This window comes from Aspergillus pseudoviridinutans, assembly GCF_018340605.1.
Source record: "Aspergillus pseudoviridinutans IFM 55266 DNA, scaffold_7, whole genome shotgun sequence".
Lineage (NCBI taxonomy): Eukaryota > Fungi > Ascomycota > Eurotiomycetes > Eurotiales > Aspergillaceae > Aspergillus > Aspergillus pseudoviridinutans.
The window spans coordinates 615,415-642,340 of record NW_025091287.1 but is presented as its reverse complement, the minus strand read 5'-3'; the positions used below and the strand labels follow the sequence as shown (position 1 = coordinate 642,340).

Below are 26,926 nucleotides of genomic sequence, written 5' to 3'. Positions count from 1 at the left end.
GATCGTAGAGTACCTACACCGCATATTGTACAAACGCCGATATGACCAAAGAAACACTTGATATCGACTGCCAAGTTAATTGTGGGAACTGGGGTAAAATGGATCGGCGATTAAGGTACGTGCCTTATTGCCTGAACCGGCCGGATTCGCCGTCCCAAACAGAGACGGGCCTAGTACTTAGCTCGCTCTTTACCCCAAACACAACCCACCACTCATTCTCCTCCCCCATCGCATCATCCAAGCCCGCAATGACAACATCGCATAAGCCTCTTCATCTTTCCTGACAATTATGGCAGACCCTTCTGCCCAGCATGCGCCTATCGCTGAGCCCTCAGCTGGACCCTCCTCCCCAACCTCCTCCGTGTCCCCCACTCACCAGTCCAGATCGCAGTCGCCGACCGAGAGTGAGGCCTGGCGACTGTCCGGCCATGGCATAGACGAGAGAGACTGGGTCGAACTCCAACAAATTCCGACTCAGGATGACCAGCTGGAAGATCTCTCCTCGGGATCGTTATCCTCGGGGGAATTCCGAGTCAGGACTCGTCGCACGGTATCCCGGAGCAGCTCCAGTCGGCAGCCACGCAAGGGGGTCTTGGGCTGCATTCAACGGTTCTGGACAAATAACATTTCTTTGACGGTGCCACAAAAGAGCAACCGTGACCATTTTGGTACGTATGCTTATTTCTGATTTATGGTATTGGATGGAGTTTATTTTCAAGGACCATTTATTCTCCGTCTATGGAGTCGGATCAGAGAAATGGCATTAAGCGACCACAAAAAGCAATTCGAAGGCTAACAGCATCTAGCGTTGGAACGGACATTCTTGGCGTATATCCGTACCTCGATCACCGTTGCCATGCAGGGTGTGTTGATCGCTCAGCTGTTCCGTCTGCAGAGCACGACCGCTGACCTTGCTCGCCTGAGTTACTATACAGTTGGGATACCTCTTGCGGTTTCCTGTCATGTGATTGCCATTCTGATCGCTCTGATGGGAGCGCATCGGTTTTGGAGACTGCAGAGTGCTGTAGCTCATGGGAAGATCTATACAGGGGGTTGGGAGCTAAATTGGATAGGGATTTTTATTGGTCTGGTAGGTATGCTTCCTTCTGCCTGGGTGAAAGTCGGCTAATGGAACAGGTGAATCTGGTGATCTTCATACTCTCGATCGTTATTGTGGTCGGGATATCGAACAACAATAACGGATGAGGGCTATGTTTGTCGCATTGTAGATTTCACTAAGTCTGACAGACTGCATCCTGTCAACACAACGGCTCGATTCGTTGATATCAAGGACCGGCCTCCTTGTCCTCATCTGATCCTATCGGAATAGGATGAAGGAAGGCACCGCATCAGTACGCCACACCGAAACTGGGAGGCTGCTCGATCACGAAAAGGAACATCTTGCTGGAAAACGTCTGGCAGAAACAAGAACAAACCTGTGCTGAATCGCATCCCCCATGGCACGGCACACGTACTCTGTCCTTGGGTTCCTGAGTGAAGAATCTTCATCTCACATCTCGTTCCTGGAGGCGGAGTCCCTACTGCGGCGGCCTGCCCCGAGTTCCAAGGAGCCACTAGCATTTATATCGCGGGCGGAACCCCCGTGGATTCCATGGCAGACTGCACCCGTTTGGCGGGCGATCTCCTAAATCTGCCCGATAATCCTCGTTAGTCGATTGGAAGATACGCGTTGCCCCCAGGTTCCGCGATACCATGACCGATTCTTGCACGGCCGGATAAACGCAATGCGTGGCACAGTCCGAAACAATAGCTTGAGCAGAAGCATAATCATTCAACAAGGATGCATATGCACATGAGTGCAAGAAATAGATTGATTGGATATCAGAATTATTAAATTAAGGATGGGTATATGGTGGTATCATCCGTCGACATAATCCGCGTCGCATACACTTTTCTCTCATCTCCCGGTGACAAGCAAGCTGGGTAATCTACTGCTGCTCTCCAGGGACATCGACATCATACCTATGCAGCCTCGACTGTCTGCATCTGGGTTCCCTCCGTTGCAGCCCTCTCCTCCTTCCTCATGCCTGCGTACCCGGGGGCGTCACACTCCAGGACCCCAAGCATGGCAAGAACAACGAGGACGAAGAGCGCGATGAAGAGGAGCCTGCTCACTCGCATTAGCCACGTCAACTTCGGGTGATTAAAGGATGTGAAAAATAAACATACCACAAGAGCACCGCAAACGCAATCACCGCATTATAGTAATCGTTGGCGGTGCCTATCCCGCTCAGATCGGCCGCGATGTCCGCAAAGCATGCGAGCCAGAACACCATCGTCACAAAGTAGACGCCGCCCAGCGCGCCCGTGAGGATCGTGTTGAGTCGTGTTCCGGGGCCGGCCTTGGCGCGCAAGAACCAGGGAAGAAGGAACGCGGCGGCAGAGACGAGCATGGTCCAGACAGCGGTGAAGATCAGGAAGGCGAGGATGGGGGGAGCCGAGATCGTGACGGTCTTGTAGGAGTAGCCCCATTCGCTGGAGGGGTCGTAGTAGGGGATTTTGCGGGAGCCGGTAGAGATGGAGGCGACGTGGCCGCCGAGGCCGAGCTCGATGACGGCGAAGACGAAGGAGGTGCCCAGGAGGGCGAGGGGGACGATGGCCGGGAGGCGCATTTTGGTATCTGTGAACTAGCTGCTCTGGTCTTTTTGTGATTTTGACTGAGAGACTGGCGTGGAGTTGCGGCGGCGCAGGCTGTATTTAATAACCTTCAACCCAAGCTCATGACCATTGCTTGAGCTAAGCTCGTGTCGCGCCATTCATTCCTCTCGCTTGGCCTTCCAATCACGCTGGAAGAAAAGTGCCTTGCCGTTGTTGACTGGTCAGAGACAAAGCGCCACAGGAAGCGCCTGCTCGTATTCCGTAGATCGACAGAGCAGAACCTTTAGGAACGGGATCTGGTGGTATCTGATTTGCGAGTTTTCTGCCTGACAGGAATAGTAGAAAAGTAAACATCGTGATAATGGAGATGAGTGGAGATGAGTTCGTATGGGTAACGATGGACCTTTGGAACGGACGGGGCTAATTATCGGATAGCCTCAACCTTCTTCCGTGCTTTCCTTTTCGGGGAGGATTTTCCTTTCAGCTCTGGGCAGAGCTAAAATTTAGTGCCTTTCTCCTCGTATCCCTTTCCTAATTTATGGTTCCTTTAGCGAGCCCTGTGCAGCCTTGCGCCGTTTCTCTGCATTGACGCCTGGAGCATGAGGCTGAGGCTGTGCCTCATGATATTAATGCATTCAACATGGCAGCAATAAGTCTAACGGGCTGTCATATGATTTGCAGAAGACAAGTTTACTGGCCATCACAGCTTTGGCATGTGCACACTCTTGACACTACAACTCGAGTGGAGATGATCAGCAACGGTTCATTCCGATTCAGACTCAGCCCTGAGGCTATTCTAGACTGATCTCAATTAAAGTTTTCACTCTGTCCGTAACCCGTACACTGGACCTCTCCATCTTGGATTTGCACTGTCAATGAGTCACTTGCACGCGCACAATCATTATGTGATACCTCTGCTACTGTATAGCCATCTTCCCAATATACCCTACTTGAGAATCCTACATGCATCTACTGTCATCCAGCTCCTTTAAGTGTCACTGAACCAAGCAATCCGAAGCGGGACTGGAACGTAGTCAAGTAAAGTTAGTTGTGGACAAATACGAGTCCGACTCGAACCGCACAGGTTAAGCTCAGGCGACCTTCTCCACTTCTGACCTTCTAATTAAAGGTGAAACTGTATTGAGCCTCATGTAATCGGACCACCAGAGTAGATCTCGTCCTGCTCGAAGGTCGAGCAGTCTATGATTCCGCTACATCGTAGAGCTGACTTCATGGGTGGGAAATAGATATAGGAGTTTAGAGCGATCATCGTCTCCTTCAATTCGCTACTACTGAATTCATGGAAAAGCAGTAACTGAACTTGAGAAGACCAAAGACGCTTCGGTTGGATGATCACTTGTATATCTTACCCAAGTCCTTTACTCGCGGGTCGTATACAAGTATCTGGCTTTTCTCGTCAAGTAATTCACCGACCTTGGAACGTTGTCTATCTCTCTATTGCCATTGACACTGGTGATGCGATATCTCTAGCTCTAATGGCCTTCGGTGTAGAGGCGGACTGCGTCAAAGCAAAGAATAGTATCCGAGACCGCATACCGACGTGTTACCATTCAAGTGAATAGGACTCCCCTGAACACCAAAAACGGAGACGGTATTCTCTGACCATCCTGGTACAACCGCAGGATAATCGGATTCAGCCAGACGGGGGCCGCCCATAGAAAGAAGAGGCCTACCCAGACATATCCGATAGCCTTTCTCAAACGGTTATTCATCCCCTTGATCATCCTGTGGCAAGTCCACCACAGCAAATCTTCCACCATGATGCCCGGAATCTGCAGACAGAAGAACCACAGCGCTCCGCTTTGGTCCAGGGATACCCCGAAGCCCAGATCCATGAGAAAGTGGACTAACCCCGACGTGGCAAACGCCATGATCAGCCGGAGAGTCCTGGCGACAATCCCCTGCGGGAGCCGCAGGACGTCGAAAAGCAGGAAATCCGCGTTGGATGTGACCAGCTTGCGCAGGATCTGATGCCAGGCGATGCTACATCGATTAGTATCTAGCCATACCGATAAATTGAACACTCACCCCCAAACTCGCGTCAACGAGTGCATATCGCTCAAGGAGCCGAAGATCGGCGGCCACTCGACGGGCTCGTACGCCCCTAGAGCGACGAAGACCATGGCGAGGAGGTTATACATTCCCAGGATAGCCGCTCGGATGACAAATCCAAAAGAGATGGTGAATAGTGTTTGGACGATCGCGCGACGCGCCGTCCATTCCTCCCAGGTAGGCAGTAACACCTTCTTTGAGTCTGAAATCTCGGAGATCATACCCGCGAGATGAACATCCCCCGCATCTATGGTGCAGAAATGCAACACAAGTAGCGAGCCGCATACTTTGGCCGCACACCGACGCACGTAGTCCCACTTGTCCGGAACGTATCCGKCGTCGTTCTTATCGAACGCGGGGACAGCGTGGATCTGCCACGGGGTATTGACGCGACGGTAGTTGAAGGCCATTTCAACGGACCAGATGAGCCTTCTCCAAAGGCTGTTTGTGTTCACAGTCTTTCCTTGGTTGAGTTTCGTCTTCCATGCGATTTGCTCGTCAAACGAGACCCGACTCAGCATCAGCAGGTCGATCGCATTGAGCACGTTCACCCAGCACATGGCTGCTAAGGGTCCACGCGCGCGAGTCTCTGCGAAGGTTTGCCGGACCTGAGTCTGGAAGGAGTAGGCGAGCGCGATGACAATCACCGTGACAGCCGGTCTAACTTTGGAGTATGGCGGTGTGAACGCGATTGTCCATCCTGTCAGGAGCTGGACAAGAATCCACTGTGTGAGCGGGATGCTCCATGCAGATAGCGAGTTGGGGTCCATTAATGGCTTTTATGAGAAGTGGAAGTAGAAATGGGATATCTGTTGATTTAAGACGGACATGCAGTCACGTCTGTGGGCAGCTGCATGATGAAGTGTTTGATGTTGCTAATATTATTGCTTTTTCCGTGAGACGATTCTTGGCAGCCTTTTTTGTTTACTCATGCAATGGGAGCAGACCCACTGACTATCGAATTTTAATTCAGCTGAACAGGCTAAATAGATGGATAGGTTGGCTAGTTTCATAAGACTGAATGATTGGATCTGATTGGGTAACCATCATTGCTTGACATGCTCATGCTGAGTGCTTATCCCTTGCTAAGACTTGGGGAAGTTGTATCTACTGTTCCACTAATGGCAAGAATTCGGATAAATAAGACAGCATAAAATGATATAGTCTCGCGGAAAATGCAAACCAGATAATGTAGTGTGATCGTACCTTGGCGAGTTTAGTTTGCTAGTAAGCCGATCATCTACAGCCGATGATGTTATTGCACCTCTTGTAATGATGAGAATGGCTATCTGAGAAAGTCAATTGATTGAAGATATCCTGATACATCAACTGATTACCCCAGATCTGCCGATTATCTCACCACTCAGGGTCATCCATCAGGCCACCCGTGGATCATCACCAACTCAGTCTTTCCCCGCAAAGCCAATCACCGTCCATCGACCAATACAAGGCATCATGAGATATCCATGATCTCACCACCGAATCTCATATCCAATCAACTCCATATACAGAATATCGCTCAACCGTCTGATTGCGTGCCATCAAACCATTTATCCGGATCATCTCCAGACGCAATGACCATTGCATGTCTGTCATCCGTCACCTTTTGCGGGGTTTAAAGACCGGTATAAAAGGCATTCCTGCGGTCGCATCTCTCGCTTCATTAGCTAGAGAACAATCAATTCCTTTCTGCTGCATAACACCAACCGCCACCATGACCAAGGACCTTGTCAGTCAAGCACCCCCCGTCGAGCATGGAACCTCGCTAACCGTCTCTAGAGCTTCGACGTCTACTTCACCAATGAACAAGCCCACGCCCGCTTCGGGGACGGCAAAACCCTCGCAGAACAGTGCGTTAGCTCATCATCACTTTCTAGCTCCATTCTGACCGTTCAAACAGTCTCCGTGAAATCTACGAAGGCGAAGACCTCGTTTTCCCCGATACCTTTGAACACAGCGACACCTCTCCCCCGGTGCAGTACTTGACGTAGGCCTCGTCCTCCCAGACAACTTTCTACATCCATACTAAGTTGATACAGTGTTGAAGCACCCGACGATATGACTGTCGAGGAACTTTACGAGGTAGAGGTTCCTCCTGGATTGATGGTGAGGATTGAGGAGTTGCCGCAGTAGTGGTGCTCGTCTTTCCTCGCCACCCCAAATTGAAGTTTTGTGTTGTCATTACGAGATATGATGTATACCTAGGAAATTATTCATATGGAGTGTAGTATATATGTATAAATCAATATATTCAAATTTTAAGTCACTTTGGATTGATTGGCCACACCAATGGTGCAATAATCCATGTTACACTGATTAGGTAAAAGAATGGTACATCAGGCCATACTTGCTTTACGACGTGAATGAATGTACCTCCATTGACCAGTCCATCTGAAGCAAAGTTGCACATCGATCTAATTGCTTCTAGCTGACAGGGTCCTAAACCAGTAGCTCCTTGCAGGCCTAAATTTCTTGCGATGACCTCCCTGAGACAGTGTCAGCAACAGATAGCAGTAGCACACCCAGTCTATTGCCTAAAATTCGAGTTCAAGGATCCAAGACAACCTTCGCCACGATGCATTTAGGCTGGTACTTTTGTAAACTAACATGCTATATATTTTTTAAAGGTAAAGGAAATACCAATAAGAAGGGCTTGTGGTTTAGGGGTATAACGCTCCATTCGCATACGCAATGGGTCTTGGAGAGGTCCCGGGTTCGATTCCCGGCGAGTCCATTTCTTTTTTCCCCCCATTCTTTTTTGCATCCGCAATATCTAATTCAAAGCTATGATAGAAAACATGCAGCCAGATAGAAGATAAATTTTAATTCACTATATAGACAGATAAGAGAGATCACCCTAACTAGCAGAATCTAAGGTCTAAGAATAGGAGCATTCCGGTTATAACCGCCATTGACCACCATTGATGCATCCTTGTCGTCCATGAAAGTCCAGGCCCATGCCAGGGACTGTTGAATATCCCTCATATCCATGTCTTTATCCTTCGCTTCGGAATGCAATACGTAAAGAAATGCAATTATCCCAGCGGATAGAACATACGAGACTCTCGTATCCCTAAGGCACGGCTGGAATGCATGCATTGCATGTTTGCCTCCTCGCTGCAGTTGACCGTGTTGACGGGTATAAAGTCCGCTCTCCAGCCCTCCTCATCCAACTTCTCTGACAGATCCTGATCAGCATTCTTCACTATTACTCTCAAGTAGGTCATGTTCTCTTTATGCTTCGGCAGATACTGACAATGCTCGCAGAATGAAGTTCATCTACCTGCTTGCCTCTCTCACTGCCGTGGCTCTGGCTGCACCGACTCCTTCAAGCCAGTATGCGTGCCATCCAGAAGAGCAGACCTGTGCTACAATTGCTGGTCTGACTGGAGTGTGCTGCCCAGGACTGGAGTGTGTATACATCGGTCCAGACCGAGGGGTGAGTGCTTTGTCATCTGTGAGCTGAGCATGGCTGATTCTTGCTAGGTTTGTCGCTCTAAACAAGACTCCACTTTGTAGTGGATGGTAGTCATTATGGCAGTGATATTCAGTATCTGCGCTCAGTTGGATGCAGGATGACAAAAGTTTCTGTACTGTACTTTGTCTATGTTGTAATGGTTACATAAAAATTTATCCTTGGAATAGAATGCGTTTATTCCTCCCTGCTCAAGCACTGACCACTGATCTCCCTTGCAGGCACTTATCCCTGCAGCTGCAGTCAGCGCAATCCTTAGGGATCTATAATGCGTGAATTAATGTAATTATTCTCTAAAGCATAACCAGGCAGCAATGGCATACGACGAAGCAAAAAGTATATCAAAAACATACAACAGCCGGGATTCGCTGGTGGTCACCCACCCAACTACTAACCGGCCGGCGTGTGGCTTAAGTACGGCTGAGCGGACGGGAAGCCCTGTTCTCCACACCCTATGGTCGTATGTGCTTGAATTAATTTATGACTGGTTTATATCGCGGTATTGTGCTAAGAAAAACTTGACGGGCGCTATACATTGCATCTAGTCACATAAAGGAATAGGCAACGCATGTAATATTCTTTGAGTTATAACGCCAAGTCTAGGATTACTTGATATGGCAGCATCACAAGCATGTCGGAACAATGCATCTGCGTCATGATCGCAGTCTCTCTCTCATAGTGGCCTCTCCCTTCCAGGTCTGTGGGGACATGAAAAAAATGTCAGTAAGAGAGCTGGGATAGGGAATCTCATTAATTCAGGCAAAAAGCCCTTACCTTGAGGGACGAGTGCCTTGGCATTGATAGCAATCACCGCATGGTTGAGATCCACAGTCCCAGCAAGTAGTAAATGGGCCGGAGCATCCGAATGCACAGCAGTTGTAAGGAATGGCGCCTTGATGATTGTCATTAGGCAGAGCTTCTTGGTTCCTGGCATCAACCTTAGGAGCTGAAAGAAGAGCAGTTATAGAGGGCAGGACTAAAAAGCCTGTTAAAACAAAAATTTGGAGACTCCAGGGTCCCTTCATTGTTGTGAGGGTTAAGGGAGTTGATGTTGAGCAAGAGGGTGAACAAACAATGGTATCTTACGGGAGACTGACTAGTAACAAGAGCACCTATTATATTAAGCAGTACGGCTAGGCAGAGCCTTCATTTCGCAAAAAAGAACATTTAGGAAATTACATATGCTTCTGGAAGGGACTCGGGTTAGATGGTAGAATACATTCTAGATACAGAAGTTGGCGCAATTCAATGGATAGATCACTGCTGCCAAGTGCAGAGAATAGATGAACTAAGGTAGTTAATACTTAATAGTTACCTAGGGTATATAGGCAGTTCGGCCCGGAACTTGACCATACATCAGTCCGAGCCTTTAGGAAGCCACCCATGACCGTGCATAGTCCCTAGGCACCAAATCATTTTTGGTATGATAGGGGATCATGCTGGATGTATATAAGACGGTTAGAAGGAAATGATTCTCTGAAATCACAAGTTAATCCATCATACAGTCATCCTTCAAAATTTATCGAAGACAATTGTATAAGTCTACTTCGCTACCTCTTTTCCTCTCTAAAAATGAGATTCCAAACTTTGCTGGTGGTCTCCTTTTCAACTTTACATATGTGAGTGCGCAAGCCTGCTGCGGATATGGTTGTGCTGGACCCTTTATAAGTTGTTGGTATTGTGGGACACAGCCTTGTGGTGCATGCTTTCAGTGCCTTCCCAACATTTTATTTTTGATGAGGCTCTGAGGGTTAATGGATCTGGTAAGTTTATGAGCAGACTGGTAATGGCCATTACTAAAGTAGAAGTTTAGAAACACCCGGCTATACCATTAGCATGTGAACCTATACCATTCCGTCAGTTCCGCGCTGAGTTGTATGACATTTAGAGATGGCTGGGATACCTTTCCTCGAGAGGAAACTGCGTTGTTTACGGCATAACCTTGGACAGGGAAGGACAAGATCAGATCTCTTAGTCTCCATGACTACGCCAAACATATCGACATTTGACCTGTCATTACCCATCTAGCAGGGAATGTCATATATACACCTTTTGCGCGTTTTTAAGTGTCGTTTACTATTTAGTCATTACCAGTGAAGAGTCGGAGTTACAGTCCAGACAATGATGCTTTTGATTCAGTGTGATTGACGGCGTGGCCATCTGAAAATTTCTTGGTCCCCATCTGAAATGTGCAATAATGGCATTGCTACCCTACCTAGGGATTCACCAATTTATGTTCCTACCTCTGGCCGGAGATCAACGTCGTTCAATGTCAAAATCTTCCAAGTGTTCAAGAAGTCGTCCATCCATAGCCCGTGACTTTACAGAGTATCATCTTGGCCAGCATTCGCGAAAGCAGATTGGCGTGAAGGGGGCTTAGCTACGTATTTAAGTCCAGAGATTCCATTCTTATATCTTTTATGACATCACGACTTCAAGATTTCTGAATCCACTGCAGCTCCAGGATACGGATCAGGCTCAACTGTGGCTTAAGGCCTCCTCTCTCTACATAATTTGTACACACCGATAACTTGTAGAAGGAAGAGTAAGGTATATACATAGTGACAAGGTGGTTAGTCTTGGCATTGCTTGCCTCTAGATGTCCTCGGGCAAATGCAAGAACCAGGTCAGTGTTCGGGGCTTACAGCGTTTTTCTGAAGACTCGATCTACTACATATCCTTCTGTTGTTTCTGTCCTCCCAATGGAAAGCAGTCCAAACCATGTTGTAGCGCAGTTCAGACTATATAGTCATCAACGCATTGGCAGCCTTCATCCATGTCCCATCTCTCTCGACAAAGCCGCCAATATTGACCACAACCCGTTGCTCTAGCTCAGCTGATAGCTCATCTTCCCAATTGACGTCCCCACTGTATACTGTGATAAGATTGTGATGATCAACTACTCCTGGGGCCTCTGATGGAGATCCTATTTTATTATAGACCATGACCTTGAGCATCAGTTATGTTTGTTAGCCTTGAGGTACTCTAAACCAATATTAGGACTTTAAGGGTTAGAAAGGATATAGTATAAGAGGGAAACTAGCATTATTAAAGAAGAAATATATAAGCAGGGATAGAGTTAGTGTAAGATAAGTTAGATTATAGGAGCTATAGATATAACTACCATCTTCCTTAATAAGAGATTATAGTAAGTTATAGGCAAGTTTATAGTCACCCTTCTGCTTAAGTTACTAAATAAGTAATATCCTTTATATTAGTATCTAACCTTATTATTACCCATCTAAAAGCTCCTTAATGTAAGAAAGCTAAGTAATAATACCTATACTTATTACTACTATAAGTATATAGCTATAATCTCCAACCTCAGGAGAATAGCTAAAGATAGAGGTATATAAGGGTCTATAGGATCTATTAATTTAGGCCTGTAGTGGGCAGGGCCTGCTAGGATACTCAGGCAGTCTGGCTGAACCATACACAGGCAGTCTGGCTGAACCATACAGCCCTTATGAAGCTATATCTAAACTTGATATTAGCTGCAAGTAGCATACTCTCCTTTTTATATTTAGCCTATATAGCCTCAGTTAGGCTTCCTTAGTGATTTCTTACCATCCAAACCTAGGTTATAGGTTGACTGGCTTCTCTTATGTGTTAGGACCTGCAACTAAAAGCGCCCCTCCCCAGGGCTCATCCTTTAGTGAAACCAGGCCTCCCATTGTTGCTTACCAAGTTACCATCTGCAGTAACTGCTCATAAGGGTAGAGCTATGACGCTGCAGTTATACTATGGTTTAATACATGGATATCAAATAACCCGGACTAGGGAACTCCGAATAGTCACCAACTTAAGTCATCCGGAGCTGATCAAAGTTGCATCCACCGCGGCTTTTGCTAAGAAGTAGACTATTGGATCGATGGAATGCACTCAAGAGGTATCCCAACCGCGAGGTGGCTGCTTTCCATTGCCCCAGTGCCCTCGCACTTATTCTTGCATCCTTCATCTGTCGCGCCACGCTCGTTCACATAGGTCTGCCCTGATTATCACACAACTCGGCTGATTGGACGAAACCAGCCCTGCATGCTAAGCTGACTGAGACCGTCAGATCTACCACAGCAACCGTAGGAGTGCGATATCTGTCAAAGGGTTTTCTCCAGGCGGTACGTTCATCATGCGTCACAGCAATAGATTTGGGACGCTAAACCCCACGGCCAACCTTCCAGAGACCTTCTCCAGCGTCATCATGCATGCCACCAGAAAGATGGTGAGCGGATCGGAAGCACTGTAACCAATTCGGCCCATTACCGCGGTCGAGTTTCCCGCCCCTATCGGACATATGCTATAGTAAAGCTGAAATGCGACGAGGCCAAGCCATGTGTCCGCTGTGTGTCTCGCAGTATCCCCTGCGAATCCATCCAGGATCGGCGAACTCTGCGGCGCCCGGGAAAGATGCCTCCGAAGGTCGGTGATCCAACTCCTGCTGGGTCACAGAGGGAGGATTGCTTGCTCGCCGTAGATTCAGAGGACCCTCCCTGGCTTCTACTCCCTGGGCAAACGTCACATCGAGGTTGTAGACCGCAGGATATCCTCAATTTCTCTTCCGACAGAAGTCTGGATCTGACCCCAGATGATTTGGCACAGCTGGAAAGTCTGAATCGATCATCGCCCTCGCCTAGAATAGAGCCAGCACTCTACACTACGCCCCCCTTTCTCGGCACTCGAGTAGTAGGTGGAGATAGTGGTCGAGTGCTCCATCAGCCAATGCTCGTGTAGAAGTCTGCTCAGTACATTATGATGGGCGCTGATCAAGGATTAGCGCACTCGAAATACGTTCTCTGGGCCCCGATTACGTGCACAACTTTCAAATAGATAATGACTGACTGATTTAAATTGCAAGTGGACCATTCCTAATCAATGTTCGATAATGCGATAAAATAAGTACATCACCAGCAGAATCGAAGCAGACGCTGTCCATCCATGGCCTCCCCTCCACACCCCTTCCATGAGAGGAATACTCTCGCATCAGCAGGCTGTCGCGCATTCAGTTCTGGGCAACACACTGGCTGGTGATCTGCACCACAGTCAGAGTAGAGGAGGACGCAGCAGAGCTCACAGCGACGGACGCGGTGCCTCAGCTGACTCACTTCCACACGCCATCCCCAATAGGCGTGTCCATAATATCCGTCTTTACCTTGCCCGCAGAGTCTGTCCAGAGGTTGAGACCGTTGAAAAGCGTCATGCTGTCGTTGTAAATACCGGGAATATGGTACGTCTGGCTCGGGGTCCCACTGCCGGAGCCGGTGACCTTGACTTGGGCGCAGCTGTGCCGGTCACGTTAGGAAGCTTGTTTTGGGGGAAAAGGGGGGGGGGGGGGGGGGGGGGGGGGGGGGGGGGGGGGGGGGGGGGGGGGGGGGGGGGGGGGGGGGGGGGAAGGAAGTCATCATCCAAGGCTCACCTGTAGAAGAACTCGGCCTCGTTGTTTTGCGCGCCATGAAGCCCCACATGTTCAGCACGAACGAGATACTCGCCGGCGGGAGTCGTTTGGGGGATCTGGAACTCAAACTCCGACATGCCGTAGGTGCACCAGGCACCCTTGGTGAGGTCGCCACTCTCATCACACAGGGTCTTTTCCCAGATCTTGAACCATTCGCCATCGCCTTCATACTCCTGGACATTCCCAGTTGGCGCCTTGGACATATCTGTGGGGAAGTCTCGTTAGTAGTCCGGGGTTCGTCAATATGATATCCGCAGGAAGGGCAACCCTACAAACTTGGCCCGGTCCGGGATGCGCAATCTTGCCGTCGTAGAAGAGCTTCATCGCGATCGTATCGCCGGCCGCGACCTCTGCAACATCGGTCTTGGCGGCGTTGCTGAATGAGCCCAGGTTACAGCGGAAATCGCTGTCACTGGGAGTCAGATTGTCGTAAGTGGAGGTCCACTTGGTGGGCATGTAGCATTCACTCCGAGTCGTCTGCCGAATGTACTGCCAGTCCTGCGACTCCTTGCCGTTCAGCACAAGTTTGCTGAAGATGTAGTGCGCAGTAGCAGGGCGAGCCAGCGCCGCCGTCAGAGCAACTACCGTGGGAATGTACTTCATTGCGATTCAACAGTGGTTGGGGTAAAATGAATGACAAGAGTTCAACTCTAGAGAAGGAAGCTTGAAATGAGAGAAAGAAAGAATGAGAGAGATTATATATGTTCGCTGGGCAACCTTCCCGGTGATTATCTCCCTCCCTGGCCTCTTTTCTATCCTGCTCTGACGCCCCACCAGTCTATAACCCATACCAGCGGGCTGTTTCAAAATGGACGATTGTCGCGGCTATATGAACCATCCCACTTTCTCAATCGGTCTCAGTAATAACCACCTCGAGAAGGTCTAGTCTATGCATTGGCCTTGGGCAGCTATCGGAAGCGGTAAAAGGGGCGGACGTCAGTTCACTCAGATATGGAAATAGACGAGACAAAGAGGGTTGTCGAACGACGAAGGTCAGTTTCAGTAACTTGGACCGAGTTCGGTCTAGATGCCCTCATCAGCATCAGTCACTAGCTGTTTCATAATGAGCTGAAGCCCAATGAACAGCTAAAATGACAATACTGGGGTGAATCGGGGATCCACCATTGTGGCAAAGCCCAGAGTCTCAAGGCCAAGATGAGTCCATATATCTGACGATCGCCGATGCGCCGCGTGGCCGTCTTCCATCCTACTTGATAAGCCTGTGTTGACCGACCCATGTCCGATATGACGGGGGAGATGTGTTCTAGGCTGAAAATCGAGTTACGCGTAGAGTTCAGGCAAGACCATCAGATCCCTTGTTCTCCTTAGGCAGAATGAGGGTGCACATAATCGTCGCAGCTGAGATTCTTCCTGCTCCAGAAGCATGGATGTCAGGTATCCCGCGTTTCCTACTTGCAAGTTGATGGCTACCTACACACAATTGACTCAACAAATCGGAATATCCGGCAGTGTAACCCTTCTCATTGACAATTACAGCATGGTCAATTACACTATACTCCCCATGGCCGACACAGCGAGTGTTTGCAATGTTAGCCGCAAGCCCAGCTCTGCGCCCATACCCATTTGGGCCTTCCCTACGGGGCTGTTAGTGCTACTTTCTAAAAGCATCTGTCAAGATCAGAAGGGGTCATGTCTCATGAGCTGTCGTCTCTGGTCTATCCAGACTTCTCGAGGTTTTGCCCAGATGTCTGGCTGTGACCGACTCTCCTCTCTCCTTCCCCGACCGACCAGGAGTAACAGTCGCGGAGCACTTTGTTTGTATAGTCTACTTTATTAAGATTGCAACAATTGACAGAGAATTACAGTCTGGTGGGTAAATATCAGAAGATATTTGTGTAGAATGTGGTTTTTAGGACCGTCACAGTGTATCCCAACTTACAAATCCACACACCGAAAGAAAGTAAGATCAAAAAACAAAAAGAAGAAAGGCACCGAAGTACCTGCAAGTCACACAGAAACAGAGACACGAAGCACCCACAAGCCAACGCTCATCGGGCTAGATTACATCCTCATAGGGGCACAGGTACCGTACGGAGCTGCACCACCGGGAGCAGAACCACTGGGGCCTCCGCCCATGGCACTGTTCTCGTTCTCGAAGCCATCGTCGGAGGTGTAGTAGGCTGCGGGACTGAGCTCTCGGTCAGCCGTGGGATCGATAGCCACCGAAATCCAGGCGAAAATGCCGTCCGAGACGTCTTCACCCAGCAGGACATACTCCATGAATGGATCAATGTCGGCTACCTCGCCTGCGAGGATGTCGTCGTTCGCATTGGTGGTGAGCTTCTGTGTATTAGTGGTGTACAGGGAGAGACTCTCAACCTGGGAGATCAGGTCTTGGTCGAAGAAGAGTCGGCCAATATGCGAGGGATGAGTGCTCAGCAGCCCGGAGATCGTCCCGTTGGTGAGCTCGGTGGTGTTGTTTGCGTTGTGAGCCAGAACTGGTCACACCATCCGTAAATTCAGTCCATCTCGAAACAGCTCGGGGAGTCGGTCAGGCTTACCATGGATGTGGGTGGCGCGGCCAGTGTAGTGTCCAGGGAAAATGGACTGGAAGCGGACAGCACCGTTCTCGTCGGACTTTTGGATACCGCGAAGGAAGGTTCCATCGAGGCTGGAGTCATCGTCGCCATTCCCGTTGCCGGCCGAAACGCCGGAGTAGACACCCTACCCGTGGAAGCCAGTCTTTTTACCATCCATTGATGGAAATGTGCCAGATGAAATGGATTCTTACGGTGGCATTGCAATGCCAGATATCCATGAAGACATCCGGCTCCGGTTCGCAGGTATTGGCATTTATAATCTGGAGCATCCGTTTCCTAGATACAGAATCCAACCATCTCTATCTAGCACTACACTACTGCTACGTCAATGAGCATTTCCCCAGGAGATCTTCATGTGACTACCATGAATTCACCATCAATTTCCGATAAAATTGTCTTACATCTACCACCATCCACTATCCTATCATCTAGCTACCTCGTCTAGTAATGGATAATACCTACTTTCCTAATAAGCTTTAGCTCAATAGGGAGATCCAATTCACCCTCCACTTAGAAACTAACTGTGAAAATCAATGAAAAGATCTGGCTTTTGAGCAAGGAAGAATCCCTAGATTACCAAGCTACTTCCTTGTCTATTGCTATATTTGAATGCCACTGCTCTAGTGATCCAACTTAGCAGGTATAAGTTATAATCTACATGCAGATCCTGAATAAGGGGACTTAGGCTCTGCCCCCCTAATATATACTGCAGATAAGCTTCTGATAAGGTCCCTAAGAGCTTACAAGAGGAGCTTAAAGCCTATAAACACCTAGCAAGCCACCAGAGTAATTTTACTCCTTAACTCATCAGGTTCAAACACAAAAAATAAGATGTTAATAGTCTGGTCCCAGACAGGTTTATATTTTATATAGCCTACATAAAGGTTTCTGGCGTTGCTCTGGGTAAGAGGATTTACTGCTTTAGAGATGGTTCTAAACTTCTGATATCCCTAATATTAATGTGGCCTCAGATGCGCCTAGTACTAGAAATCCAGGAATGTATATCACATAGTATAGTATTCCTAAAGGGCTGTTCTGGACCATTTGTAGAAGTAAGAGAGACCTAATTCAGGCTACATTTAACATAATTTACAGGTCAGCACCTAGTAATTATCATCTAGCTTATACTGACTATTCTCCTTGTAGAAGGGAACTTCCTATAGTAAGGGTCAGGGTCCATATTCCTTTTCTAAATAATCTATTTTGGGATCAGAATTACACAGAAACTATCAGTTTTCACTTTGACTTTTCACAGCAGATGATAATCTAAATTCTGTGTTATGAATCTAGCTATATTAGCGGTGTATTCACGCCAACAGATAGAAAGGCTCTGGCGCCCGCGGGATGTGGGCTTGTGGGGTTTGCTTTGCATCCTGATGAACCTAAATTGGGTCTTCAGGATGAAAATGACGCCGATTTGTTGCTGCAGGCTGGGCTGTACGGCGGCTCCTTTGGGTCTTAGACAGCCTTCAGGTATAATTCAGGCATAATTCAGGCAGAGTGCGGTTGAGGGCAATGGCCTGAAGATCAGAGCATCACCATCAAAGCAAAATAAAAGAGACAAAAACATACAACAGCCGGGATTCGCTGGTGGTCACCCACCCAACTACTAACCGGCCGGCGTGTGACTTAAGTACGGCTGAGCGGACGGGAAGCCCTGTTTTCCACACCCTATGGTCGTATGTACTAGGGTTGACGTTATTTTACTTGATATCGAGGTATTGTGCTAAGGAAAAACTTAACAGGCGATATACATCGCATCGATTATGCACGACAGAAGGATGTCTGATGATATCCCGGGAATGGCGCGGTAGCGGTATGCCATGTACTTAGGACTAGAACACACAACCTAAGACACTATAAATATGCTTCAAATATACCATTCATAGAGAGCGATGCGCCAGAAAAGGCGTTTAGACACAGACCTACCAGGATAAGCCACGTCCCCGATGCTACTGTAATAGATTTCCGGAGACGGACTTCCGCGCGGTTGTAGTCGCACATATGTTCGATTTACTGTCCGAGCTGGAAGACGCTATACTGTTGAGCTAGACCTCTGCGCTTGTCTCCGCCAGTATCTCTGCAGCCGAAGCCTGACCCCTTTTCTTGTCGGTTGGTGCCCCCTCTCGTTGTAATGTTCGCTAGGGAGGTATGAGCTTGACCCGTCTTCGTCACCTGTATAAAAGCTCCTTCTACTACTCGCGCTGGACCATGATGGTGGCCGTAGACTGGGTGGCTTGCCCCCATCAGCACTTCCACCCCCGTGGCGATTGTACATCCAGTCCTGGAACGCCTCAACCCTCAACGGGGCGAAAATGGCTATACTGAAAAACACGGTCGTCACACCGACTTTCATGTACTATGTTAGCACGGGTCTTTCTGAGATTTGGCGGGAAGTCCTCACAGAGGATAGGAAACAGCCAATGAGGCTGGTACTCGATCGTCCCGTCGTTGTGTGGAAAGCTGGTAATGTTCAGTGCAAACAGGGAAGTCAGCCAGGAAAGAGGAAGCTGTTTTGAGAGTTAGTCTGGGTTCCAGCATGGCTTCTGGAAGCGTAATTTGGGCCTACGAAGAAGATGGTCACTAGAGTAAAGACATAGATGTTGTTCGACTGGCGCGCTGTGTCGTTCGCTTGTAGTCGACCGGCCTCGGTCTCCGCAAGGCTCGCTTGTTTCTGGCGCAAGTCGAGCAGCGTATCGATCTAAAGAAGTTAGCTGGTGAGCAATACAGCAGTAAATGATCTCTAAGGCAAGACACTCACCGAGTCACGAGTCATCTCTGCTTCCAGGATTATTCCATCCAGATCTCGAGCAATCTCAGTAGGAGTGCAACTGAAACGGCCTTGCGTCTCCATGCCAAGGAATGCTTGGTTCCACACGATCTCCTGATCCTCCGCCAATGACCGCAGCATGTGGAGTTCATCGTTGATATCGCGAATCTGGTCGAGGAGTTCTGTCTCCTCCGAGATGATATAATGCGGGTTGTTGGGCAGTTCTCTGATCGACGGGCGACCGCTCCTCGAGGAAATGCGCTCGTTGCGCGCCTTGCGTTTCTCAATCTCCTGCTTGAGATCCTTCAAGAAGTTCTGGAAGAGCTCGGTTTCTCTGTTGGCCTTAATCGGTCGTTAGTGATATGTGCGGCTGAATTTTCGTTTATTGTATAGACGAACCACATCACGAATCGACTCGCGGAAAACCTCCAAAGGTCCTTTGAAAGTGCCGTCTGCAAGTTGTACACACTTTTCTATAAAGAATCCAGTAGCCGCCCCGAGAACCAACTGCATGACTGCATTCACCGACGTAGGCCGCTCTGAGCGGCCTCTGCTCTCGCCGTACGTGATGTCATTGAGGACGTGCTGCAGCAGAGTGCTCATCGATGAATCCCTCGCATCTTGTGACGACACAGTCGACGACTCCTCGTGTCTTTGGGACGTGCTTGTAATGACTGACTCTAATCGATCAAAGTTAGCTGCAATCATAGCTGCTGGAGCGAATAGTCGTACGATCATCTATGATCCAAATCCACAGCTGGTCGACTATCAATATCTGTTTCTTCTTTGACCTGCTCGTTGACACTAGTTTCTCATGGTGCTTCTCAAGGTACTGTGAGAAGACCTGGTGGTCGTCTCGGTAGCTGGTGTCAGAGATCCCAGGGTAGTAGTATTGGTCGAGAGTCAGAGGGACATGAGCGATGTGTCTGGAATCTCTTCTGCTGATCAAGTTATCAACTCCACTTTCCTTTAGTCCGGAAAGAGTTCGCTTCTCGGGATCCTTTGGGTCGTATTCACCCAGTGTCAGATACGGCATCTGTTGTCGGTTTAGTGATAGGAACAAGGGGAGACAGTATGTTCCACGCACGTAGACAGCGGTGCAAGTTCTGTATTTACCGCGCTCATTTATTTCCGCGCGCTAGATATTTCATGGGAATTAGAAAAATAACGTAAGAATTTTGGGCGCAATGCATACCAGACACAGCGGCTTCATATAATGTTGCCTTGCGCCTGCCGCGAGCTCGGTCCAGCTTCTGTTGAAGAACTTCATAAAGTTCCTATGGTCCATCTCCGATCGGCCGGAGTCGTGCGACAGTCTCGTTACGAGGTCCTTTGGTCAACCGTATTAGGACCGATCACTCACGGGCAATGCTGGCTGGCGAACCTTGGTTAACTGCAATTCATTCACAGGCAGATGAATCCAACGAAGCTTCAGGTCCTCCGAGGAGTCACTATAGTCATGCCGCAGCAGGCGAGGGGTGATAGTGCTCCTGACTCCGCCAGATGGAGTTCGAGATCGATTCCAGATATTAGGAAGGCTGTGGTCTTCGCTCAAAACATTTCCCAGCTTCTTCTTCAAGATATTCAAGTCTTTCTGTTCGAGCATTTCCACGTGCCTTGAGAGAGCAGTCGGCCCTTGGCTGTAAATGATGCCGTGGAGAGTATCTCTCGTATATGGCACGACGGTGTTTCCATTCCGAGAGTAAACATTCATGACGAACCCATGGAGATCATGTCGCTGATCCTCCCAGCCCATCGGTCTCGGCGGAAAGGGCCGCTCGTCATCAACCGGATTCGCAATCTCGTACATCTGCGGCGGTGGATTCCGTAGGAGATTCTGAATGATCTGCCCGATTGCGTCTGCTTTCACTAGAGGATCCTTTTGGCAGTCTCTGATCGCATCGTCCGATCTGTATCCCCCCTTTGACAGAAGCCACCAGACCACCACGGCCGCGGATCCGTGAACGGCCCAGTGAAGAGCCGACCAGTATCTGACATCTGTATTTGACGGGGCAGGTAGCCAGTGCTGGAGCAAATGCTTCAGCACAGTCTCGCGCCCCGGCTTTTCCCACTCGGCGAGTATTTCGAGGAGCTCGCTTTCTTTGATTGAGTCGAGGATATTGCCGCTCACATCTCCTAGGGCCTTCAGCTCGGAAAAAAAAAGCTCCTCTAAGCGCTTGTGGTTTCGACTGATGGATAGCGTAAGAGGCGATTCTCTTCGACCATTCCAGTGAATGATTGCTCTAGCCTTTGCGCAACTGGCTTCGTCTGCATTGGGAGAGCCTCTCGCTATAATCTCCAGCAATGCCCGAACTGTGTCGCGGTGGCCATGTGCAGCTGCAACGTTCAACGCAGTAATTCCCCCACTGGCTTCTTTGGCGGCATCAATCTTAGTGAAAAGGTTATTGATAATGCCGCTGTGTCCGTATTGAGCTGCTACATGGAGCCATGTGGCTTCTCCCCCAGTTCTCCAGAACAATGCTCTAGGTCTGTATCTAAGACACTTTTGGATTAGCTCGAAGCGGCCGTGCGATACAGCCCAGTGCAGTAGAGACTCCAGATCACGGTCCGAATAGTCAAGGTCTTCCACGTCAAATCTCTTGAGAAAGACTCCGACAATTTTTGCAGCTGACTTTGGGGGCTCAATGAACGCCGGATCCGCAGCCGGATTGTTTGGAAAGTACTCGCGAGTCTTGACAAGCTCGAGCATGATGTCAACGGACTTGCTATCTGCTGCTTTGCAAAGGGGCGTGTTGCCATCACCATCAAGAGCAGTGACGGGGGCGTTGCACTCCAGCAAAAGCCGGACGTTGCTAATGACCCCCCAGCTACACACTACGTGGAGTGGGGTAGATCCCCCAGTCATGGTTACAGTAACGTCAGCACCGCGTCTCAGAAGAAGATCGAGGCTCCCGTTGTCCGGCTTTTCGCATGCGTAAAAGATAGGCGTCCGGCCCATATGGCCTTTGCGGTTGATATCAGCGCCGAGGTCGAGAAGGGTCCGGATCAAGTCCGGGTTCTGGTACTGGCATGCATCCATCAACGGGGTAGATCCACGATGGTCTTCTTGGTCAACAACAGCACCCCTCCCCTCAAGGTACTCAAGGTACTCCGGGAATGTTCTAGACCCTTCACCAAACGGGTCGTGGCCCTGAACCACATGATGTAGGCAGCCTCGTCCACTAGAGTCGACTGTTGTAGTCGAGGCGTAGTGGTAGAACAGAGTCTTCATCACTTCACCCTGCAGATTCCCACATGCAAGCAGTAGAGGAGTCCGAGAGTCAGAGTCTAGCGGGTCTATCTGTGCTCCGTTCTTCAGTAAGATCCAGACGATGCTGTTGTTTCCTTCCATGCTTGCCATGTGCAATGGCGTGCGTTGATTGTCGCCCACCTGATCAACCTTGGCCCCTTTATCCAGCAGCCACCTCACTACCTTGGGGCAGTTATTCGCACTAGCGGTATGCAGCGGCGCGTTGTTCAATGCGTTCACCTCCACTATCTGTGTCTCAGGGTCAGCCGTCGCTGCCCACAAGAGATCCAAGATCTCCGCAGAGTCGAACTGCGCAGCCAGGTGGAAAGCCAAGTTCTGCTCGTTGTCTCGCAGTGTAGGATCCGCCCCTTCCTCCAGGAGGCACTGCACTATGTCGACCTTTTGCTGCGTGATGGCGTCATGAAGTGGAGTGATTCCGCCAGCCCGTTGAATATCAACGGTTGCGCCCTGGGAAAGCAGCAGCCTCACACTGGTGTAGTTGCCCATGATGGCCGCGGAGTGCAGTGCGCTTATCCCACCAGCTATATGAGTGGAGAATGCATCGACCTCCGGCCCATATTCAAGAGGGCCTCCACGATGCGAGGTTGACGGTGGGCCACGGCCAAACATAGCGGCGTTATAAAGGCTTCTTGCCACTCGTCATCAAGTTCAACCAAGGCTCTTGAATTCGATAACTCCGGATCACAGGCTAGAAGCTCTTCCACTCGCTCGATATGGTGATCTGATATAGCTTCCGAGAGATCTCCGCTGGGTGGGTGCTCCAAAAGCTGAACAACATTGGTTGTCCCGCTTGCCGTGCCCGGATTGGCATCTCCATCTCGGCCATCGTCGCTGCCGGATTCGGTTACTTCGTTCAAGTAGCCGCTGGAAACCGTATACTGATCGTAATCCGCATCATTCCCAGTTTCTACCGCGGCTCTTATAATAGCTTCCATCATCTCGTGATCCAGCCCGTGGCTATTAGCTTCACCTTCGTCTGAAATTTCGGATAGGCCGTCCCCGGCCGAACCATCACCCTCGCCATCATCAGTATTCTGTTCGCGGGATTGAGATACGCCGAGGCTTGCGGCCTCTTCATCGTTCGTGGTCGTCTCGTCGCCCGACTCCCGTCCAGTCGGACTGTTTGCACCAAGCGACTCCGCGCGCCCATGGACTGAATTCACAGCGAATGACCCGTCAGTACGCTCGCTATTTTGACTTTCATTGTCAGGTATTTCACGTATCGAAGATCTCTCAATGCTCTCTTCTTGGTCTGCGGAAGTTTCATGATCGGTATTGCTCGCGGGCCGACCGGCTCTACTGTCCATTATGAGATTGTCGCTGAGCCCAATGAGTATTGTACCGCTAGATGATGATCCAGGCGGAAATAATACCCAGCACGGAGATATAAGCATCTACATCGCCCGGCCCAGCCCGCCCTTTCGCAAACGCCCCGCGCCGCCAAATCTCAAACGCACATGAACCCTGGTCGCCACATCCCCAACCATGACAGGTCAATCAAAACATTTGTTGCGGACTATGCAGTCAGCCTTTGAGCTGCTGCAGGTGACATTTCTGACGGAGCCTCTGGGCCAGTGAAGAATGGCTAGTTCAACGACGTGGCTGGCTGAAGGTGAAATCCCTACGAATTTCTACCAACCACAGCCTGATACGTGGCCACGGCTACGAAGACTTCGAAGGTTCAAGTGACTGGCAGAACATGTGCTCAAAGAACTATAATATATTGTATTATACTCAAGCCCAACCCCGCATTCAGAATCATTGTGCGGCGGCACACCCAATTAAGACCACTCTTAACACTGCTTCTAGAGCGAACTGTAAAACACTTTTGTTTTATTTGTGTTTCATTGCCTTCACTCATATTGCCTCGAGTAGACTTCATGGAATCGATCCATTCGCAGTAAATCTGATAAACCATATCCTATTATTTGCGCTTCTCGCCTATAGCTATGTATGATATTCCTGTCAAGTATCCTTTACGATGGCCAAAGCCTGAGAGCTTAGTAACCTTCCTGAAGTTTAGAGATCTCATGTATTAAACGCTTACTTTAGAGCAAAGAGTTTTTTGGAGATATGAAAGGATTCAGGCGGAGCAATCAAAAATATAATTTTTCAGTTGGGGCTGGCTCAAGTTACCAACCTCTCGAGCACTTGATGGCGTAGATGCTTATATGTCGCATAAATTAACCATCAAACATCACATAACAAGACGCCTGCAGGCTCCTGCAGTACCAATGGATTTCCTGGGCTACGCAATTACTCTGACCTATGCAATAGGTCTGACTGAGGCCCTGACCCTCAAGGGTGAACAAAAAACATACAACAGCCGGGATTCGCTGGTGGTCACCCACCCAACTACTAACCGGCCGGCGTGTGGCTTAAGTACGGCTGAGCGGACGGGAAGCCCTGTTTTCCACACCCTGTGGTCGTATGTGCTTTATCTTGGAGGTATAGAAAATGATATCCTGAGAGAAGTTTGATGTACAGACGTGTGAGCACACTAACTGGTGACAAATCAGGCTGACGGACGCTAATCTACAAAAGTGCCCAGGTATCGCCGACGTGTCCGACCCAAGTCATATCTAAATGCTAAATTTGGCCATTTCTGTAAGGAGTTTATAATTATCTCTCTTTGTATGCCTCCACATACATCTTATATTCTTTAACCACTGGATGTTAGTGTTTTTAGGCCACTTGAACACGCATATAGAAAATAAAGCTATGTTAGTGGCTGGAAACAACCACATTAATCAGGAGGATTTTCTATACCTGCATCCTTTTCACATGAAGCAGTCTTTACTCAGAAGATTATATGGAATGGCTTTGCAGGATCTGGTCTTAAACTACTTAATAAAGACTAGGTGCTTCCAAAATCACTTTTTAACTTCATACACGAACAAGACCTCTTATTAAGGTTAAAGCCTTAAAGGGTTAACTAATATCTTCCGCTTTTTAAACTCCTTAGAATCCTCATTGATTGGATTACAATTGCCGCAGCCTACAGAAAAGTCTTTAAAAGCAAACGACACTATCTACTAGTCTAATTACTCATATCTAATAACTTAAAAAAAGGCTGCCCAGATAGCGAAATAAATAGTAACATTCTTCTTTAGTAAGAAATCAAGCTTCTACAGGCTCAAATGAGTAGAAAATAAAGAAGAAGGCAAGGAGGCATGCTATTCTAGGCAATTATCTATTTATTTCTGTTTAGGAAGGTTATGATTACATTCAGCAGCTTAATACACTGGTTAAAGGGCAGGTTGAAACAGCAGGTTAATAAGACTATATGAGCTTCGGCAGCGAGCTTCGGCAGCGAGCTTCGGCAGCGAGCTTCCACCACACTGTAGTGGCTGCTGGAATATTAGATATAATAGGAGTTGTCCTGATAGGTAGTCATACATCCATGTACGAGATAGTCTAATTGTAATGGCCTTGATGGTTGAAATGCTTCAAGCATGTATTTGGGAGAGGTAAAAATCCACAGAAATCCGCGGTTCAACTGTATCCGCCTCACCCATGGATTACGTTAACTACATGTAGTTATGCACCTTCGCAGACCCCGCACAGATACTCAGGCCCTCACCAGTTCCCAACTTAATCGCCGGCCAGGATAACTACCCTTGTCACATACATTGTTATTAACACTTCTTCTGCAAATTCCCAGTCCCCGATAAGGTAGGTCCCAGATACCCTGTCTTCTTCCCAGCCGACGTCAACAGGGTGTTCACAGCACTTTGCGCGACCTTTGTGACTTTTCCTCTGACCGAGTCTTTAATGCCCCGTTCACAGATCAAACAGGTGCTGTTGGCGGCAACCATCCCTCTGGCTTGACTGGGCGGGAACAGGTGTTAGTGATAGACTCCTCAAGTGGAGAGTTAAGAATGATGAAGTATAGAATGGAAGAGAGGAAGAGGCTGACGACTTACTGCAAACACATGTTGTGTCGACTTGGGAGGAGCTGTTGAGGATTGGGCTCTGAATGGGAAGGGTTGATTCTCTCGTAGGTAATTTTTGGGAACGAAGTCTGATGAAGAGAATGGTGAAGTAGAGAAAGGGTTGCTTTGCTTTTTATATCTATGATGCCACCTGGCGAGGCGCAATAGCCTCGTAATGTAAAATTGTTCTGATGCATCCAAGAACGAAGAATATGCTACAAGTGAAGGCTGCGAATCAGGAGTTTGGTTTCGCAAGGCGGAAAAGATGGAATGCGAACCCTCGTGAGCCTCGCCACGTAGTAGCTCTTGATAAGTCCAAGAAAGCAAAACGGAGCATAATGTCTGCAAGTCTGGAGCGCCCGACGAGGCTGTAATGTCATCAGGTGTTTCTAGTTGTAGTTATGGTTCTCCGTTATGGCTATCCCAGACTCCACGCTCAGGACATAAAATAATAATATAATAAAAGAAACGAAAATTTGCGCTACTATGAATATGAGGTGGGCTATGTCTCCTTTAACGGACGATGTCAGGTTGTATGTGCTACAAACCGCATGGCTGGCTACCTTTCCCTTTCGAGCTTCCTGAACCTGCCCGTCGCCGAACTCAGCTGAACTGTTGAAGCGCCTTCCTGTACCTAGGACTTATGTAGGCTAGCAAGAATAATTCGCCCTCGCGAATCACCCTGCAGACACGGACACAAGAGGGGATTTGCACACTGTGATATATACTTAATATATTTAACCGCTTTGAGATATCCGAAGCCTGAACTTATA

General features: G+C 48.8%; 9 protein-coding genes and 4 non-coding genes across 13 annotated transcripts; 3 read left to right on the top strand and 10 right to left on the bottom strand.

Annotated features, from left to right (window-relative positions):
- Positions 1-289: 289 nt before the first annotated feature.
- Asppvi_009547 (DUF202 domain-containing protein) lies at positions 290-1,129 on the top strand (the record flags this gene model as incomplete). Its single annotated transcript, XM_043305398.1, has 2 exons — positions 290-668; positions 807-1,129. 2 exons carry the CDS (start codon positions 290-292, stop codon positions 1,127-1,129), a joined length of 702 nt encoding a protein of 233 aa, XP_043161333.1.
- Positions 1,130-1,983: 854 nt separating this feature from the next.
- Asppvi_009546 (uncharacterized protein) lies at positions 1,984-2,633 on the bottom strand (the record flags this gene model as incomplete). The annotated part of the gene is made up of 2 exons (XM_043305397.1): positions 1,984-2,128; positions 2,191-2,633. 2 exons carry the CDS (start codon positions 2,631-2,633, stop codon positions 1,984-1,986), a joined length of 588 nt encoding a protein of 195 aa, XP_043161332.1.
- A 1,557-nt stretch (positions 2,634-4,190) lies between these two features.
- On the bottom strand, positions 4,191-5,462 carry Asppvi_009545 (uncharacterized protein; the record flags this gene model as incomplete). The annotated part of the gene is made up of 2 exons (XM_043305396.1): positions 4,191-4,623; positions 4,669-5,462. The coding sequence occupies 2 exons, from the start codon at positions 5,460-5,462 to the stop codon at positions 4,191-4,193; spliced, it is 1,227 nt and encodes a 408-aa protein (XP_043161331.1).
- A 944-nt stretch (positions 5,463-6,406) lies between these two features.
- On the top strand, positions 6,407-6,825 carry Asppvi_009544 (uncharacterized protein; the record flags this gene model as incomplete). Its single annotated transcript, XM_043305395.1, has 4 exons — positions 6,407-6,421; positions 6,472-6,542; positions 6,593-6,679; positions 6,732-6,825. 4 exons carry the CDS (start codon positions 6,407-6,409, stop codon positions 6,823-6,825), a joined length of 267 nt encoding a protein of 88 aa, XP_043161330.1.
- A 516-nt stretch (positions 6,826-7,341) lies between these two features.
- Asppvi_009543 lies at positions 7,342-7,426 on the top strand. The gene has a single exon. It is a non-coding gene; the product is annotated as a tRNA-Ala (tRNA).
- Positions 7,427-7,563: 137 nt separating this feature from the next.
- Asppvi_009542 (uncharacterized protein) lies at positions 7,564-7,919 on the bottom strand (the record flags this gene model as incomplete). Its single annotated transcript, XM_043305394.1, has 2 exons — positions 7,564-7,697; positions 7,751-7,919. 2 exons carry the CDS (start codon positions 7,917-7,919, stop codon positions 7,564-7,566), a joined length of 303 nt encoding a protein of 100 aa, XP_043161329.1.
- Positions 7,920-8,513: 594 nt separating this feature from the next.
- Positions 8,514-8,633, bottom strand: Asppvi_r0033. The gene has a single exon (XR_006253321.1). It is a non-coding gene; the product is annotated as a 5S ribosomal RNA (ribosomal RNA).
- A 4,629-nt stretch (positions 8,634-13,262) lies between these two features.
- Positions 13,263-14,219, bottom strand: Asppvi_009541 (lytic polysaccharide monooxygenase auxiliary activity family 9 protein; the record flags this gene model as incomplete). The annotated part of the gene is made up of 3 exons (XM_043305393.1): positions 13,263-13,443; positions 13,578-13,821; positions 13,889-14,219. 3 exons carry the CDS (start codon positions 14,217-14,219, stop codon positions 13,263-13,265), a joined length of 756 nt encoding a protein of 251 aa, XP_043161328.1.
- A 1,419-nt stretch (positions 14,220-15,638) lies between these two features.
- Positions 15,639-16,446, bottom strand: Asppvi_009540 (intradiol ring-cleavage dioxygenase; the record flags this gene model as incomplete). The annotated part of the gene is made up of 3 exons (XM_043305392.1): positions 15,639-16,075; positions 16,139-16,301; positions 16,369-16,446. 3 exons carry the CDS (start codon positions 16,444-16,446, stop codon positions 15,639-15,641), a joined length of 678 nt encoding a protein of 225 aa, XP_043161327.1.
- Positions 16,447-17,742: 1,296 nt separating this feature from the next.
- On the bottom strand, positions 17,743-17,862 carry Asppvi_r0032. Its single transcript, XR_006253320.1, has one exon. It is a non-coding gene; the product is annotated as a 5S ribosomal RNA (ribosomal RNA).
- Positions 17,863-18,190: 328 nt separating this feature from the next.
- Asppvi_009539 (uncharacterized protein) lies at positions 18,191-22,704 on the bottom strand (the record flags this gene model as incomplete). The annotated part of the gene is made up of 10 exons (XM_043305391.1): positions 18,191-18,318; positions 18,377-18,526; positions 18,582-18,687; positions 18,747-18,878; positions 18,939-19,289; positions 19,347-19,627; positions 19,680-19,983; positions 20,035-20,085; positions 20,143-20,277; positions 20,332-22,704. The coding sequence occupies 10 exons, from the start codon at positions 22,702-22,704 to the stop codon at positions 18,191-18,193; spliced, it is 4,011 nt and encodes a 1,336-aa protein (XP_043161326.1).
- A 35-nt stretch (positions 22,705-22,739) lies between these two features.
- Asppvi_009538 (uncharacterized protein) lies at positions 22,740-23,525 on the bottom strand (the record flags this gene model as incomplete). Its single annotated transcript, XM_043305390.1, has 1 exon — positions 22,740-23,525. One exon carries the CDS (start codon positions 23,523-23,525, stop codon positions 22,740-22,742), a length of 786 nt encoding a protein of 261 aa, XP_043161325.1.
- Positions 23,526-24,532: 1,007 nt separating this feature from the next.
- Positions 24,533-24,652, bottom strand: Asppvi_r0031. Its single transcript, XR_006253319.1, has one exon. It is a non-coding gene; the product is annotated as a 5S ribosomal RNA (ribosomal RNA).
- Between the last annotated feature and the right edge of the window lie 2,274 nt (positions 24,653-26,926).